A 19,524-nucleotide genomic window follows, 5' to 3' on the forward strand; every position below is an offset into this window, starting at 1 on the left:
ATAGTTTGTTTGAAAGAACAAGCTCGAGCAGTTGATTGAAACTCGTGAAACAGTCAAATTTAGTGAACAGAATATTATGTTATGGTCCTGGTGTAAAATAAAGTCAAGGAATGTATATCCTATCTCTACTCCATCTTAAATATTATTTCAATTACTTGATAACCAGAACAGAATTAACGTTTAATTTACATGAATAAGAGATGAAAAAAAGAATTGTTGGGAGACAATTATACAGCAATCAAACAACAAACTAGATTGTAATCGTGCTGCTTAAAAAGTAAAATCACAATAAATACTAACTCAGAGGATAATCAAATCGGAAAGTCCCTAATCACATGGCAAAATCAAATGACAAAACACATCAAAAACGAAAGGACAACTTTCAGGGAGTTTGCTCCTCAGTTTAATATATATATATTTTTTTTAATATTGATAGGGGATTTAATTAATAAAAAAATCAAAAGAGCAAATATATATATATATATATATATATATATATATATATATATATATATATATATATATATATAAGTCAATGCGCTCATTTTCGAAATTTTGAAATTTTGGCGGTAAAATGTTCTCTCTTTACTTTTCATATCATTGACAAGTTTAAGTTTTCAAAAACTATTAAAACATAACTAAAATGTTAGATGGCTTATTATTATACTTGTAAAAGATTTGTAAAAACTAAATAGGGTCAAAATTATGGATAACACCAGAGGATTCCGAAGATCTGACAAAAAATCCAAAACATGACAAGCGAACTTCCTTAATTTGACTTAGAGATTGCGGGATTTTATTTGAATCCCAGCGTTAAATGTACGCTTGTGAAAAAAAAGATACCAAGAGTTCAATAGACTCTGAAACAGAAAACTACAACCTAAGTTATAATTATAAACATAAATTACAGATCTACTTTCTATGTTTACATCCCATGGGGTGTCCATCCCAAGCCCCCCCCCCCCCCCCCCCCCCCGCCCCCAAGATATATAGGCGGTAGTATACAATACTATCGTATTTCTGTTCTAAAATACTCGTCATGTTTCCAATGTTTCACTATTACTATAGATCAAACAATGTTCTTTAACATTACAAGAACAGAGTAAAATAACACAAGTAATAGTTGTGCGCGGCTACTATTTCCACCAGCTATCTGAGGTCCATTACAAAAATCTGTTTCACACAGTGACACAAGCTACTCTCTTTGAAAAGGCGTCGTAGATACATGATGAATGGTTGCGTGCAGGGTCTAAATCTAAAAACTTCGGGTCATAAAATGAATAGTTGTTAGCACTGTTGTGACAATCCCGTATATATGCATGAACTTGTCCTGAAATTAGAAGGTAACTAATGTGGAAACAGACAAAAGAAAAGAAACATACGATTAAATATATAACATTTAAAGTACCAATACTCAAGAAGCTATCATTTGGAGTTGTCGACAAACACGAGACAAGAATTTCTTATGTTTATCAATATCAAAATCTAATGTTATAATATATAGGGCGTTGAATGGCTTTCGGAGACCTTTACTTGTTTACGTCTACATGTTTTGGTCTTTGACGAGAGTTGTCTCAAAGTCAACTATACTACATTTATTGTATTCAGATTTATTAATATCACAATACAATATATGTTGATCTTTGAAGGACGTAGGATGACCTGTAGAAACTGTTGTTAACATCTTCGTGTACGTCTGTTGGTCTTTGATGAGGTGTCTTCTCATGGTCAATTATACCACATATTGAACATCTACTAGTTCATTGCAATACACGAACAATATAATAAATATGGTTGCAGTTGCTAAACGCTATTATCTTGTTGTGGCAATTCCACAATGAAATCATCGTCTTGTACTATCAACAAAAGAACAATTTAAGATATAAACAAGACTACAATTACATACAATAAGATAATTTGATACCTAAAAGCATCAATGTAAAAGGCTTAGAAAACATTCGAGCGTCACTGGTGAGTCTTTTGTAGACTGTGGTATACAGAAAATTTTAATCCTGGTATCTATGATGAGTTTATTCGGTAGACTATAATGTCAATATTTGCATGAAATAGAACCATGCTATATTTCTTTGAAATATAGTTTTAAAAAGGTAAAAAGAGCCGCAGTTTACATAGTTGGTATTATTATTAAAAAGTAAAATCATTAAAACATTGAAATCCGAGAAAAATTCAAAACGGGAAGTCAAATGGCAAAATCAAATGATAAAACACATCAAACGAATGGACAACAACTGACATACTTCGGAATTGGTACAGGCATTTTAAAATGTTGAAAATGGAAGATTGAACCTGGATTCATAGGGCTACACCTCACACTTGTTTGACAGTCGCATCAAATTCCACAATATTTACAACGATGCGTGAACAAACAGACATAATAAAAAGTGTAAAAATCTAGTCAAAATATGGGTACAGCAATCATCACTGTGTCACAATCAATATTTTAATATTCTTAATTGTTCATGATCATGTGATCTGTTGATTTCATATAACGTTTGAACTTGAAACTTTAAAATGGCGACGAAAAAGAATAACGTAGTTGTTTACTGTGTTTTAGTATTCGATTGACTATAAAATCGAAGTGAATCACACCAAAACAGAAGAATACCTCAGACAGTAAGTTTATTTATTGATAAATATTAAATATGTTACGTGTGTGTCAAAGGCTCTTTGAGAAAAATAACATAGAAGTTTCTTTTCGTATTATGTAACTATAATTATCATGTAAAGTTACTATTTTGAGGATGGACGTTTCCTTCTAAAAGCCTAAAATTTGGTTTGAATTCATGAACTAGAAATACCCTATAATAAAATTGAGAATGGAAATGGGGAATGTGTCAAAGAGACAACAACCCGCCCAAATAAAAAACAACAGCAGAGGGTCACCAACAGGTCTTCAATGTAGCGAGAAATTCCCGCACCCGGAGGCGTCCTTCAGCTGGCCCCTAAACAAATATATACTAGTCCAGTGATAATGAACGCCATACTAATTTCCAAATTGTACACAAGAAACTAAAATTAAAATAATAAAAGACTAACAAAGGCCAGAGGCTCCTGACTTGGGACAGGCGCAAAAATGCGGCGGGGTTAAACATGTTTGTGAGATCTCAACCCTCCCCCTATACCTCTAACCAATGTAGTAAAGTAAACGCATAACAATAATAGAATAAATGTGTTTAGTTCCGATGCAAAGACCTTATCAATGACTCAATATTAACGCCAAAATATGCAATCTTTAATGACTTGACAACAGTATCGTAATTATATCCCTTCTTAATAAGTCTATTCAAAGGTTTTGTAAGTTTCTGAGGTGAATACTGACACCTTTGTGCTTTATAAAGAATATTACCATAAAAAATTGGATGTGAAATACCTGAACGTATTAAAAGTCTGCATGTTGAGCTATATTTACGAATAATGTCTTTATACCGATGATAAAATTTAGTAAATGTTTTGACTAGTTTGTGATATCGAAAACCCTGGTGTAATAATTTTTCAGTAATACATAAATTTCTCTCGTTAAAATCTAAAACATTGTTACCTACACGAGCGAATCTTTTTAAAATAATGAAACTTTTAAAATAATGAAATAAGGAAGCACCTTTCCACTCCCATTCGTCCTTTTTGTTTAATAAGGTTCATCACGAGGCAGTCTTCAGAAAAAGAAATGTAGATATAATCACTTAGGTAACGATTTTGAAATGAACGATCATATGCATGAAGCCAGAACTGTTATTTTGCCTAAATGTTCGATCAATGTATGACCCGAGGTTAGAATATGACTTATTTCTATTTTCTCATATTGATGTAAATAGGTCTCTTTATTGTTATGAAGATCTTTAAAGAATACCTTAGATAATTTCTATATACAATCCAATGAAATATGTATCTGAATTAATTTAAACTAAATCAATGTAAACGGATCAGTAGTTTTATTGAAATTTGTTTGCAATGTAAAATTCTTTGTGGGGTTGTGTAAGTATACAGTTAAAACTAATATAAGATATTGTTTTGTTTTTTTACTTTAACAAAATGAAACATCTTTACTATAGATTTACTATTTTGCCACATTATTGTAACCTGTTAATTTGATGAAAGTTACAAGAATGGCAGACAGTTCCAAAGTTTACATTGTTACAGAAATAACTTAAATTTCTATTCTTTTAAATCTACCTTGTGATCTTATGTTTTACGGATGACTTGAATAACCGTTTTGTCTTTTAAATCAAAACGACCAAGTAAACATCTATCATAGTCTGTTTTCTCGCAATTCTTTAAATATTGGTATTGTTTTATCTTTGTGCTATCAATTACCTCCTTGGGGTCTGTTTTATTGTACTCTATGTACTCTGCTTTCATGGCAGCTGTGTCTGTTATCCACGAACCAGTGACAGAACTATCACCACATTGGTAGCACCATAATGTATCGTAAATAAAATTAGTCCAATTTAAAAATGAATACAAGAGTTTGATGAATTTGTAATTTACTAAATGAATGTAATCAAACAAACTATTCAAATTAGGGGTTTAAATTTTGCATTTGCGTCCCGTTCGGTAATTAAGAGATCAGACGACGTAATGACAAACCAGAATCTAACACGTGGTAAAAATGTCCTCATTCAATTTGAATAGAGACTTCACGTTAGGCAATTTTTCACGTATATTGATTATTTTATATCGAGTTGTCCAAACGATACACTTATCGGGGTGCTCAATCATACGAATTTATTGACAATTATATCGACAAAATGACCCAACTTTGAAATATTCGTGTGACGAAAGTACATTTCGGAACATGTTATAAATTGGATACTCTGAAAGCTACATTATCAAGGTTTGATATATATTTAAAAAAAAACAATATGCAGTCAAGACCGGCAGTATTTTATATACCCTATGTTGAACACTAAATTGGTCAATCAACAGTATATTTGACAACTGAAAAATCAAATATCAACAACTTCAGCTTTAAGATATACTTTACTTGATAAGTAAAGATTAAAAGTTATATTATGGTTTAGTGTCTTAACAGATATTCATCACTATGCATATCGAATTTTATGTGTTAATTGTATTTCTTTTTTTTTTTTTTTTACCTTTTCTATCAGTTTCATAAGAAGGGTGACATTTCTATTGTTCTTGTGTCACTGGAAATCCCATTGATCGACCTTCATTGCGATATAAGTAACAAAATTGAAACTTGCTTAAAACGCTGTAAATGTGGATTTGGTGCGGAAAATTTGTCCACATTAATGCAGGTGGACTGAATGATGGTATCACTTGTCAATCCTGTGTTACTGGCATGAAAATGCGGATTTTGTGTTATCAAAATTAGCTTTTTTAAAAATTTGGGAAATTATTTACAACTGTATCTCACCCGCTGAAAGCTCTCACTACTTGTCCAGCTTTAGATATAAGTGTATCCTTTTTGATTTAAAGCTCCTCATATTTATGATAAGCTTTGGATTTTAAAATATTTGACTTTAAGCATTACTCAAGAGACATTGATTGTCCAAATGCTCATCTGGTGCTGAAACATAGGTACCGTTTATGCTATTATCTATGGTAATACAAATAACAAGTACTATGTAAAACGTACCTGCTGAGATTATCGCGGGAACATAACGTCCAAACTATTGTACTTGTCCATGATCGAAGTCTTATGAGCAGTGACTTGGGAGGAAGACGTACTTGTATATAAAGGTTTATGACCCCGTATTCAGCCATGTGAATAACATAATTTTAAAAACTGCAGTAGGACCAGAACAGAAAACATAATGAGCAATTTACTACATTTGTTCGTACAAATCCTTATTATTGATAGTTTCATTGCAAAAAGGGGAATTTTGAGACAAATAAATCAAGATTTTTGAAGACAATTCACATGATTCACAGACTTTAATACATAGAGTTTCGTCATTAATTTTAAACATAGATTACTCAATTGTTTTTCTATGATGTGCTAGTGTTTATTGTTAAAAGAAAGTTCGAAACAACCTTTAAATTTCAAATAAAATTCTTGCTGAGTCACTTAAGTCGAGCAAACCGAAAAGGTGTACTAGATTTGGTCTATTTTTATATATTTCCTTTAACCAATATCTAAATGTATTAACTTGTTTTAAAGAAAAATTATTATCACAAAAAAACAGAACTCAGAGCAAAATCAAAGCGGAACGTCCCTAATAACAAAAAACGAATGGACAAGAACTGTCATATTCCTGACTTGGTACAGGCATTTTTAAATATAAAAAAATGGTGGATTAAACGAGGTTTTATAGCCTAAACCTCTCACTTTGTTGACAGTCTCAGTAAATTCCGTTATATTTACAATGATGCGTGAATTAAACAGACATAATAAATAAAAGTCAAAATATGGGTACATAATCGTGTCACAATTTAATAAGGAACAATTTGACAGCACAAACAAAATATCTATGTACAAATACATTCATTGCTTCGCGTGTCTGACGTCAGAATACTTTATACGTCACATATATTTGTCGTTCAATGTTTATACAAACAACTTGAAAATTTTCACATGGGCTATGTTAGTATACAGGGTTAAAAAATCAAAAGTGTGTAAGACTTGATTTCAGAAATAGACCGAGATTTTATATAGTCCAAAAGTTGTATAGAATTTATAAGAATCCACGAATAGTTCTTTCTACTACGCGATTGAATAATTTTGACGTTCGTGGTTGAACGTATTATCTAGTTTATAAATCATTGCTAGCACTGCATACAATAATCCTTTATCTACATTTGTACCAAGCACCGAAATGTCCTTTTCACTATTTATCATATTTTATGATACATTGGAGACCAAACTTGTGTATCGCTTCTTTTGTTGACTAGGATACATAGAAATTTAGATTTGAAATAATATTTTGGTTTTTATTTTAAGTAGTGGGTAAGTTGAAGAATAAGCTTGGAGAACTTTCTTGTTCCTCTTTTGTTTACTTTTACCACTTCAACAAAAAGAGCCAATTTGACTATAATGTCAATATTTGCATGAAATAGAACCATGCTATATAGTTTTAAAAAGGTAAAAAGAGCCACAGTCTACATAGTTGGTATTATAATTGAAAAGTTAGATCATTAAAATATTGAAATCCGAAAAAAAATCAAAACGGGAAGTCAAATGGCAAAATCAAATGATAAAACACATCAAACGAATGGACAACAACTGAAATACTTCGGAATTGGTACAGGCATTTTAAAATGTTGAAAATGGAAGATTGAACCTGGATTCATAGGGCTACACCTCACACTTGTTTGACAGTCGCATCAAATTCCATAATATTTACAACGATGCGTGAACAAACAGACATAATAGGTTAAAGTGTCAAAATCTAGTCAAAATATGGGTACAGCAATCATCACTGTGTCACCATCAATATTTTAATAGTCTTAATTGTTCATGATCATGTGATCTGTTGATTTCATATAACGTTTGAACTTGAAACTTTAAAATGGCGACTAAAAAGAATAACGTAGTTGTTTACTGTGTTTTAGTATTCGATTGACTATAAAATCGAAGTGAATCACACCAAAACAGAAGAATACCTCAGACAGTAAGTTTATTTATTGATAAATATTAAATATGTTACGTGTGTGTCAAAGGCTCTTTGAGAAAAATAACATAGAAGTTTCTTTTCGTATTATGTAACTATAATTATCATGTAAAGTTACTATTTTGAGGATGGACGTTTCCTTCTAAAAGCCTAAAATTTGGTTTGAATTCATGAATTAGAAATACCCTATAAAACTTTTAAAATAATGAAATAAGGAAGCACCTTTCCTCTCCCATTCGTCCTTTTTGTTTAATAAGGTACATCACGAGGCAATCTTCAGAAAAAGAAATGTAGATATAATCACTTAGTTAACGATTTGGAAATGAACGATCATATGCATGAAGCCAGAACTTTATTTTGCCTAAATGTTCGATCAATGTATGACCCAAGGTTAGAATATTACTTATTTCTATTTTCTCATATTGATGTAAATAGGTCTCTTTATTGTTATGAAGATCTTTAAAGAATACTTTAGATAATTTCTATATACAACCCAATGAAATATGTATCTGAATTAATTTAAACTAAATCAATGTAAACGGATCAGTAGTTTTATTGAAATTTGTTTGCAGTGTAAAATTCATTGTGGGGTTGTTTAAGCATACAGTTAAAACTAATATAAGATATTGTTTTGATTTTTTACTTTAACAAAATGAAACATCTTTACTATAGATTTACTATTTTGCCACATTATTGTAACCTGTTAATTTGATGAAAGTTACAAGAATGGCAGACAGTTCCAAAGTTTACCTTGTTACAGAAATAACTTAAATTTCTATTCTTTTAAATCTACCTTGTGATCTCATGCTTTACGGATGACTTGAATAACCGTTTTGTCTTTTAAATCAAAACGACCAAGTAAACATCTATCATAGTCTGTGGTCTCGCAATTCTTTAAATATTGGTATTGTTTTGTCTTTGTGCTATCAATTACCTCCGTGGGGTCTGTTTTATTGTACTCTATGTACTCTGTTTCCATGGCAGCTGTGTCTGTTATCCACGAACCAGTGACAGAACTATCACCACATTGGTAGCACCATAATGTATCGTAAATAAAATTAGCCCAATTTAAAAATGAATACAAGAGTTTGATGAATTTGTAATTTACTAAATGAATGTAATCAAACAAACTATTCAAATTAGGGGTTTAAATTTTGCATTTGCTTCCCGTTCGGTAATTAAGAGAACAGACGACGTAATGACAAACCAGAATCTAACACGTGGTAAAAATGTCCTCATTCAATTTGAATAGAGACTTCACGTTAGGCAATTTTTCACGTATATTGATTATATTATATCGAGTTGTCCAAACGATACACTTATCGGGGTGCTCAATCATACGAATTTATTGACAATAATATCGACAAAATGACCCAACTTTGAAATATTCGTGTGACGAAAGTACATTTCGGAACATGTTAAAAATTGGATACTCAGAAAGCTACATTATCAAGGTTTGATATATATTTAAAAAAAAAAGCAATATGCAGTCAAGACCGGCAGTATTTTATATACCCTATGTTGAACACTAAATTGGTCAATCAACAGTATATTTGACAACTGAAAAATCAAATATCAACAAATTCAGCTTTAAGATATACTTTACTTAATAAGTAAAGATTAAAAGTTATATTATGGTTTAGTGTCTTAACAGATATTCATCACTATGCATATCGAATGTTATGTGTTAATTGTATTTCTTTTTTTTTACCTTTTCTATCAGTTTCATAAGAAGGGTGACATTTCTATTGTTCTAGTGTCACTGGAAATCCCATTGATCGACCTTCATTGCGATATAAGTAACAAAATTGAAACTTGCTTAAAACGATGTAAATGTGGATTTGGTGCGGAAAATTTGTCCACATTAATGCAGGTGGACTGAATGATGGTATTACTTGTCAATCCTGTGTTACTGGCATGAAAATGCGGATTTTGTGTTATCAAAATTAGCTTTTTTAAAAATTTTGGAAATTATTTACAACTGTATCTCACCCGCTGAAAGCTCTCACTACTTGTCCAGCGTTAGATATAAGTGTATCCTTTTTGATTTAAAGCTCCTCATATTTATGACAAGCTTTGGATTTTAAAATATTTGACTTGAAGCATTACTCAAGAGACATTGATTGTCCAAATGCTCATCTGGTGCTGAAACATAGGTACCGTTTATGCTATTATCTATGGTAATACAAATAACAAGTACTATGTAAAACGTACCTGCTGCGATTATCGCGGGAACATAACGTCCAAACTATTGTACTTGTCCATGATCGAAGTCGTATGAGCAGTGACTTGGGAGGAAGACGTACTTGTATATAAAGGTTTATGACCCCGTATTCAGCCATGTGAATTACATAATTTTAAAAACTGCAGTAGGACCAGAACAGAAATTATAATTAGCAATTTACTACATTTGTTCGTACAAATCCTTATTATTGATAGTTTCATTGCAAAAAGGGGAATTTTGAGACAAATAAATCAAGATTTTTGTAGACAAGTCACATGATTCGCAGACTTTAATACATAGAGTTTCGTCATTAATTTTAAACATAGATTACTCAATTGTTTTTCTATGAATGTATGATGTGCTAGCGTTTATTGTTAAAAACAGTTCAAAACAACCTTTAAATTTCAAATAAAATTCTTGCTGAGTCACTTAAGTCGAGCACACCGAAAAGGTGTACTAGATTTGGTCTATTTTTATATATTTCCTTTCACCAATATCTAAATGTATTAACTTGTTTTAAAGAAAAATTATTATCACAAAAATACAGAACTCAGAGGAAAATCAAAGCGGAACGTCCCTAATAACAAAAAACGAATGGACAAGAACTGTCATATTCCTGACTTGGTACAGGCATTTTCAAATATAAAAAATGGTGGATTAAACCAGGTTTTATAGCCTAAACCTCTCACTTTGTTGACAGTCTCAGTAAATTCCGTTATATTTACAATGATGCGTAAATTAAACAGACATAATAAATAAAAGTCAAAATATGGGTACAGCAGTCATAATCGTGTCACAATTTAATAAGGAACAATTTGACAGCACAAAAAAATATCTATGTACAAATACATTCATTGCTTCGCGTGTCTGACGTCAGAATACTTTATACGTCACATATATTTATCATTCAATGTTTATACAAACAATTTTAAAATTTTCACATGGGCTATGTTAGTATACAGGGTTAAAAAATCAAAAGTGTGTAAGAATTGATTTCAGAAATAGACCGAGATTTCATTTAGTCCAAAAGTTGTATAGAATTTATAAGAATCCACGAATAGTTCATTCTACTACGCGATTGAATAATTTTGACGTTCGTGGTTGAATGTATTATCTAGTTTATAAATCATTGCTAGCACTACATACAATAATCCTTTATCTACATTTGTACCAAGCACCGAAATGTCCTTTTCACTATTTATCATATTTTATGATAAATTGGAGACCAAACTTGTGTATCGCTTGTTTTGCTGACTAGGATACATAGAAATTTAGATTTCAAATAATATTTTGGTTTTTATTTCAAGTAGTGGGTAAGTTGAAGAATAAGCTTGGAGAACTATCTTGTTCCTCTTTTGTTTACTTTCACCACTAGAGCCAATTTGACTATAATGTCAATATTTGCATGAAATAGAACCATGCTATATTTCTTTGAAATATAGTTTTAAAAAGGTGAAAAGAGCCACAGTTTACATAGTTGGTATTATTATTGAAAAGTAAAATCATTGAAATATTGAAATCCGAGAAAAATTCAAAACGGGAAGTCAAATGGGAAAATCAAATGATAAAACACATCAAACGAATGGACAACAACTGACATACTTCGGAATTGGTACAGGCATTTTAAAATGTTGAAAATGGAAGATTGAACCTGGATTCATAGGGCTACACCTCTCACTTGTTTGACAGTCGCATCAAATTCCATAATATTTACAACGATGCGTGAACAAACAGACATAATAGGTAAAAGTGTCAAAATCTAGTCAAAATATGGATACAGCAATCATCACTGTGTTACAATCAATATTTTAATATTCTTAATTGTTCATGATCATGTGATCTGTTGATTTCATATAACGTTTGAACTTGAAACTTTAAAATGGCGACGAAAAAGAATAACGTAGTTGTTTACTTTGTTTTAGTATTCGATTGACTATAAAATCGAAGTGAATCACACCAAAACAGAAGAATACCTCAGACAGTAAGTTTATTTATTGATAAATATTAAATATGTTACGTGTGTGTCAAAGGCTCTTTGAGAAAAATAACATAGAAGTTTCTTTTCGTATTATGTAACTATAATTATCATGTAAAGTTACTATTTTGAGGATGGACGTTTCCTTCTAAAAGCCTAAAATTTGGTTTGAATTCATGAACTAGAAATACCCTATAAAACTTTTAAAATAATGAAATAAGAAAGCACCTTTCCACTCCCATTCGTTCTTTTTGTTAAATAAGGTACATCACGAGGCAATCTTCTGAAAAAGAAATGTAGATATAATCACTTAGTTAACGATTTTGAAATGAACGATCATATGCATGAAGCCAGAACTGTTATTTTGCCTAAATGTTCGATCAATGTATGACCCGAGGTTAGAATATGACTTATTTCTATTTTCTCATATTGATGTAGATAGGTCTCTTTATTGTTATGAACAATGATGAAGATCTTTAAAGAATACCTTAGATAATTTCTATATACAACCCAATGAAATATGTATCTGAATTAATTTAAACTAAATCAATGTAAACGGATCAGTAGATTTCTATTGAAATGTGTTTGCAATGTAAATTTCTTTGTGGGGTTGTTTAAGTATACAGTTAAAACTAATATAACAGGTATAAGATATTGTTTTGTTTTTTACTTTAACAAAATGAAACATCTTTACTATAGATTTACTATTTTGCCACATTATTGTAACCTGTTAATTTGATGAAAGTTACAAGAATGGCAGACAGTTCCAAAGTTTACCTTGTTACAGAAATAACTTTCTATTCTTTTAAATCTACCTTGTGATCTTATGCTTTACGGATGACTTGAATAACCGTTTTGTCTTATAAATCAAAACGACCAAGTAAACGAACAGTTAAGTTTGATATTTTGTTAGAATATTAGATTTATATTAAAAGAGAAGAGTATATCAGACGATATGTTTGCTTTTAATTAATCTGATGGTTTTTTTCAAAATCATTATGAGACGATGCACAGTTGGTTTCTTATGATACACTGTTACTTATAATGTCAAGTTTTCTTTTTTATCCTACTTGTATACCTTCTGAAACCGCTAATTTGTTTTTGAAGTAATGAAGAAGATATTAATCCTTTAAAACATTTAGAATTCATTATGAATAAACTCATCATAGATAGAAGGATTGAAATTTTATATTTACGCCAGACGCGCGTTTCGTCTACAAAAGACTCACCAGTGACACTCTAATAAATAAATGTGAAAAAGGCCAAATACAGCACGAAATTAAAGAGCATTGAGGACCACAATATCCTAGAGGTTTTGCCAAATACATCTAAGGTTATCTATTCTTGATGTAGAAAAGCCTTCGTATTTCAAAATATCAAAGTTTTTTTTTTAATGTATGTCTCCGCTTTCCGTCATAAAGAGTTATTAAATTTATGATTCTTATATTCTTATAATTTTACAAAACGTCAGTGCAACGAGCTCCTCGAAAAGATAATGACGAAGTGACAAAATTAAGCCAGTACCCTTCTACGGTCCCGTAAATGATATTAAAAGTCCGATATTCTTTAAAATGTTGGTATAGTACATCTCAATGAAGTCTGTTGAAATGAATAAACATCCATTCATTTTTTGGAAAAAACTTAAAGGAATTAGTGGTCCTCAATGATTTTCAGCTTCGTATAGGCAATATAGGAAAGGTGTACTGACATCAGATGTCTCTAAACTCATTAGCTACAAATAGAGCTTTCGTTAGTAGAAGCCATATTAATGATGTATACATTGCATTAGCGGGGAAAATGTAAAAGCATTGAATTATAGAAGATATCCCAATACACATAATTAACAGCGCTTGGTGATGTTTCATACCCGGATTTGAATTTTATATTTGCATCAGACGTGTATTTCGTCAACAGTGACGCTCGAATAGAAATATTTACAAAGGCCAAATAAACTACGAAGTTGAAGAGCATAAGAACATAGTAGATATGCCATAATTAACTGCGCCTGGTTATGTTTCACAGCTGACAGGTTTCGGTCAAAAACAGAACTTCATCAGAGGCAGAACGATGGATTAATGCTTGCACCCTATTTATATAAATACGGTAGCCATGGTAATTGGCGGTTCAGTTAACCGGCGGTTCAGAGTTATCCAGATACATGTTTATCCACTGGTTATCTCTGAACTGCCGTGTACACTGGCTACCGTATCTATATAAATAAGGTGCAAACATTAATTCATCATTCTGCCTGTGAATAAGTTATTTTTTGACCGAAACTGGTCTGACTATGAAACATCACCAGGAGCTGTTAATTATGGCATATCTACTATGTTTTATGCTCTACAACTTCGTACTTTATATGGCCTTTCTAAATAAGTTTATTCTAGCGTCACCCTAAGTTAAAATTAAGAATATAACCCCGATTTGAAAACCTAACTTACAAAATAGTGCATGCAAAGCTTTTAATATTTATAGTACCCTATATAAGCTCAAACCCCGAATAAACACGATATTAACACATAACATAAGAAACATTTCATGCAAAACTTTTAATATTACCATTAACCTATATAAGCTCAAAAACCCGAACAAAACGTTATCGTTATCGAGAGATCTCTCATCAAAACCAAACAAAGACATTGAATTAAGCAATGTTTTAGGCCAGTATAATAAAAGCAGATTTGGTATGATGTCCAATGAGACAACACTCTTATAGGCTTGAATAGACTATCACTGAATGATTGGCCATAACACATTTCCATATAATTACAAGATGACATACATGTTGAAATATGCTGTGAAAAGGCGATTTGAAGTCACGTGCTTTTGTTGGTATGTCATGAAATTCTAATTTTTGGCCTGTTATATCTTTTTTTATATTTTCTCTTGATTCTTTAATCAGCATATTTGAAAGAGAAAAACATATTCGGGAACCTCCTATGGAAATATATATGTGAGTGTATCGACATCAAAATGACAAGGAGGAGGTGAAAAACTCTATGATGATTATTATCCCAAAAAGGGAATCAACATTGTTATCATATCTGCTAATTGATGATCTAACTGTTCCACCTATTGTATTTTCTTTGCAGATATCTCTTGATGGTTTGTATGTAAGAAAGTGGTGGCCAAAAAAAAAAATATAATATAGGATAATGTCCGACAAATTTAAAGAACGACATGCAAAGTTAGGATGCATGGTCCTGAGATTGTTTCCCAAAGTTATGCAAATGATTTTAAAGTATTACATAACTCCAGAGGGGTTACACACGCGATTTTCGAAGAACGATTTCCGCTTGGTTTTTACAAACAACGAAGTCGATTTAATGGAAAAGCTTCCAAACATAGATGATTTCACAGTTGAAATTAGCTACAAAATACTAAGATTTGAATTCAATATGTTACATGAACCGAGGTGCAAATGGGGAAATGTTCCCCATGATACAGAAGTAGAAATCGCTGATGATATACAAAGGATTATTAATGCTACAAATTCAACAATTAAGATCAACACTAACAATGTTACTGAGAATTATTCTGAGAATTTGTTAGAAGAAATCAAAATGATGGTAACAAGAATTGATTCGTATTTAAATCAAGACGATTTGACGAGTTTGTATAACAGCTTATGTAGATCTGAAACAGATTCCAATGCCACCCTACAAGATCTGACAAGCTTAAAAACAATTGAGGGTAAGCTTTAATATTATTAAGGTTAAAGTACCACTGTAACTAATTCAGTGTATTTAAACTATAACGGCGACCATTTTATGGTAATAGATTGTATCATTAACTTGTTTTCTTCTTCACATCATAAACTTGTTTTTTTAAGAATAATTCGACTCTAAGAAATCCCACGCATGCTATTCAAATGACATATGAGGGACGAAAGATACCAAAGAGACAGTCAATCTCATAAATCAAAAATAAACTGACAACGCCATGGCTAAAAATAAAAAAGACAAACAGACAAACAATAGTACACATGACACAACATAGAAAGCTAAAGAATAAACAACACGAACCCCATCAAAAACTAGGATTGATCTCATGTGCTTCGGAAGGGTAAGCAGATCCTGCTCCACATTTGGCACCCGTCGTGTTGCTTATGTGATAAAATATTCGGTAAATATTCTAATTGGGTAGGTCAAATTCATGAAAGGGAAGGGGATTGTAGTTACGACGTAAGGAACATATCCATTATCGTTTGTGAAACGGTTATTCCATAACAGTCAACCAACTCGTGATGGCGTCCGTAAAATTTCGAAGAGATAATTTCAACTTCACCATTTGGATTTTTGGTTTAATAGCGTCCTTGTGACCAGCAACCCTCTATCAAGAAAATCATGATAGGTAATGTAAGCACGGGAATATCGTATCAATTGGGAGATATATATCCCATAAGGTGCGCAACGCCAATTAGTATCATATCTATATAATTATATACAAAGTACGTGGTGTAGCTAGTGCTGTGGTACAATTTGTCCCATTAATTCTTTGATATATTTACAAAAAAGAATGTCACACAAACTTAATCATCAAATGTATGTTTTACTGGTATGTTTGATTTTTTTGAAAAATCAGATAAAATTGACAATTTCTTGTATGTTTAATTTTGTAATGCCAGAATCTCTACCGGATACTGAGAGTGATAAAAGAGAAAGGTATTCCAGACTGTCAATCCCTATCATCGAAACTTTTCCCAAAATTCTACGAGATGTAATTCGAAAAATCATGCCTGTCGCCAAACCTCTGTATAAAAAGTGTGTCCCTGTTCTAAGAACCTTCTATCCCGAACAGCAAACAATCATTAAAGAGCTACAATATTCAAATACATACGATTCGTTAGATGTTACATTAATTTACCAACTTATGAGACAGTTGTCATTAATACCATCACCTACAAAAGGCTGGGGAAGCTTTCCAGACAAAGTCGATATAAATTTAGGAGATGATGTTGAACGTATTCGATGCTACAGAAATAATCTTGCTCATCGAAGCGACACAAAAATTGACAAAAATGAGTTTAGTGAATATTTCAACGAGTTTCGAAGCATTGGTCATCGAATGGATCTGAATTTCTCCCAAACGACAAATTATGAACAGGAGATTGTTGGTTATAAAACATGTGTGATGGATACAGCAATGCAGGCAAAATATGAAAATGCAATGATGGAGATTGAAAATATTAAATGTAAGTCTGCACCTAATATAACTGTGATACAACTCAGAATATAACGTACAGGCTTTAATTATAGAGCATATACTATACCGGTTTAATTATAGAGCATATACGACACCACTGGGTCGATGCCACTGCTGGTGGACGTTTCGTCCCCGTGGGTATCACCAGCCCAGTAGTCAACATTTCGGTGTTGACATGAATATCAATAATGGGGTCATTTTTATAAATTTCCTGTTTACAAAACTTTGAATTTTACGAAAAACTTAAGGATTTTGTTATCCCAGTCATAGCTTACCTTAGCTGTATTTGGTACCACTTTTTGGAATTTTGGATCCTCAATGCTCTTCAACTTTGTACTTGTTTGCCTTTATAAATATTTGGATATGAGCGTCACTGATGAGTCTTATGTAGACGAAACGCGCGTCTGGCGTACAAAATTATAATCCTGGTACCTTTGATAACTATTAATTAAAGAGCATATAACTTACATGTTTTAATAATAGAGAATGTAACATACAGGAGTAAACAAAGACTCACAAAACCAAAGGACATTTACATCAACAGTTATAAATAATAATTAAGTAACAACATGAACTCCACTAAAAACTGGGAGTGAAATCAGGTGCTCTGGAAGGGTAAGCATTTAGAGTATATAACATATTTTGTGTTTTTTTCATTGTCCATTTACATCGTTATTACATGTATCTACATCATTGTTATTTCGATATTTGATAACTGTGTTATATCATTCCTTCTATAGTGAGGTTTGAAAAGAGGCCAATTAAGTTTTATTGGGGAGACGACTTTGACACATGGTTGACAAATCTTCGTTCTTTGCTAAAAGAAGAAAAAATAGAAGGTAATTTTATATTCATATATAATGAATATTTAGGCAATTTATTAGTCATTTTACAGTAAACATAAAACTAGTGTAATGAATACCCTATAAAACAAATTTGTTTATACAAGTAGTGATGCAGATTTTAAAACACATAGTTTATACAAATAAAGCAGTCATATAATGTAAAAGCAGAAATTTTCGTTGGGGATTCAATTTAGTAGTTTTGCATAATCTCGACTATTATCTAAATGTCCTCCGTTTTCAATAAGAAGAGCTCGATTTTCAGCTCCAACTGTGCCACGTGCGGGAACCTTAATCGTACTATAACGAAAACCGATAGCTCAGGCTTTGGTGTTACCCTATAAATGGGTAACCCTTAGTGTGTTGCTATAATAATGTGTTTTATAACAATTTATAAGTATATATATGAACTAAAGTTATAACTGGCGACCCATCAAACAGACTCGTTAAATAAAAATCAACTTGTATTAACTTGCGTTAAATATCTACAATTCATACAAAAAGTATATGACTTAACAGTATTCTATTCTAACAAATAAATACCTTACTTTATTAGAATATCGTAAAGAAAATAGACACAGCGGAAGTATAAATACCTCGAAATTTAAGTAAATGGTAAATCAAATTCAATGTCAAAAGATAACGTTTCTCTCGAGACGTTATTCTCTAAATGCAACTTGTTAAGGCATTATTTTATATTATACGGAAGTAGTCTGGTTACTACTTAGTCTGGTAAATGTTTTCGGTACATGTATATATTTAAATCGCTTGGAATTAGCGTGTGTTACTTGCCCAGGACAAAGTCGTACTGAAGTCTTATCCGTTTTCTCCACCGTATTTATACTTAGGTAAACCATTTACCGATAAGGTTTACCATTAACTATTTTGGTTTATCATTTACCTAAATTACCAAATCCAAAGCCGACATCATAACAAAAATAGGTTATGACGTCATTGTGTTGTACGTCATTTGAAGTAAACGATTCACAGGTGTTTTGATTGTAAAAACATAGACAAGAATAATAAAAAGTTAACAAACATGGTTATACAAGAAATATATAATAAGAACAGTCAAATAACGGTAAGGTTTAAACAACATCATCACACAATTTTAGAGAAAACAAGTTCCATTTCAAGGGACCCCCATTTCGTTACAGTACTTACAACGCAACCAGCAGCACGTAATTTTTAAAAACATTCTTACTCTGTCATCAAGTTAGCAATATCTCCCAATATCAACTTTGGTAGGCAATTCTTTAATTTGAGAGACAATTCTTTGTTCAAAGTGTATCTACATCTTCTTACATATTTCGTATATTCGGTATGTGATTCATATTCTCCTCGTTTCCTTTACCCCGGTCTGGAAGGTGAAGCTTTTTGGGAAACAATTAAACTTTCAATCGTGATTGCTATCGCATCATCCTCGAAAGTTGCACGAGATGGTTATCCTGGAGAGGAAGGTTCATAATGCATAAAAAATGTACGTTCAAAAAACTAAATTACTGCTCACTGTCACTATTATATGTACTATTGATTTTTCTAAACAGTGAAAGTTAAGATTAGTTTTATTGAGTATTGTCAATTAAAAAGTGACACATAGAATTCTCTCAATTTATAAACGACGAAAATGAACCCCCAACAACTTACTATTTGATAAAAAAAACATGATATTTTAACCCAACTATA

General features: G+C 31.6%; 1 protein-coding gene and 1 long non-coding RNA gene across 2 annotated transcripts in view; one reads left to right on the plus strand and one right to left on the minus strand.

The window, feature by feature from the left end:
- Positions 1 to 972: 972 nt before the first annotated feature.
- LOC143057053 (uncharacterized) overlaps positions 973 to 19,524 on the minus strand; it is a 70,216-nt gene continuing 51,664 nt past the window's right edge. The window contains exon 3 of the mRNA XM_076230283.1: positions 973 to 1,330. Coding sequence (XP_076086398.1) covers positions 1,179 to 1,330 — 152 coding nt within the window. The 3' untranslated portion in view covers positions 973 to 1,178. The remainder of the gene's footprint in view (positions 1,331 to 19,524) is intronic.
- On the plus strand, positions 11,712 to 17,870 carry LOC143057054 (uncharacterized). The gene is made up of 4 exons (XR_012972617.1): positions 11,712 to 11,797; positions 14,884 to 15,484; positions 16,419 to 16,985; positions 17,737 to 17,870. It is a non-coding gene; the product is annotated as an uncharacterized LOC143057054 (long non-coding RNA).

The sequence above is a fragment of the Mytilus galloprovincialis genome, chromosome 13, assembly GCF_965363235.1.
Source record: "Mytilus galloprovincialis chromosome 13, xbMytGall1.hap1.1, whole genome shotgun sequence".
NCBI classification, from domain to species: Eukaryota; Metazoa; Mollusca; class Bivalvia; order Mytilida; family Mytilidae; genus Mytilus; species Mytilus galloprovincialis.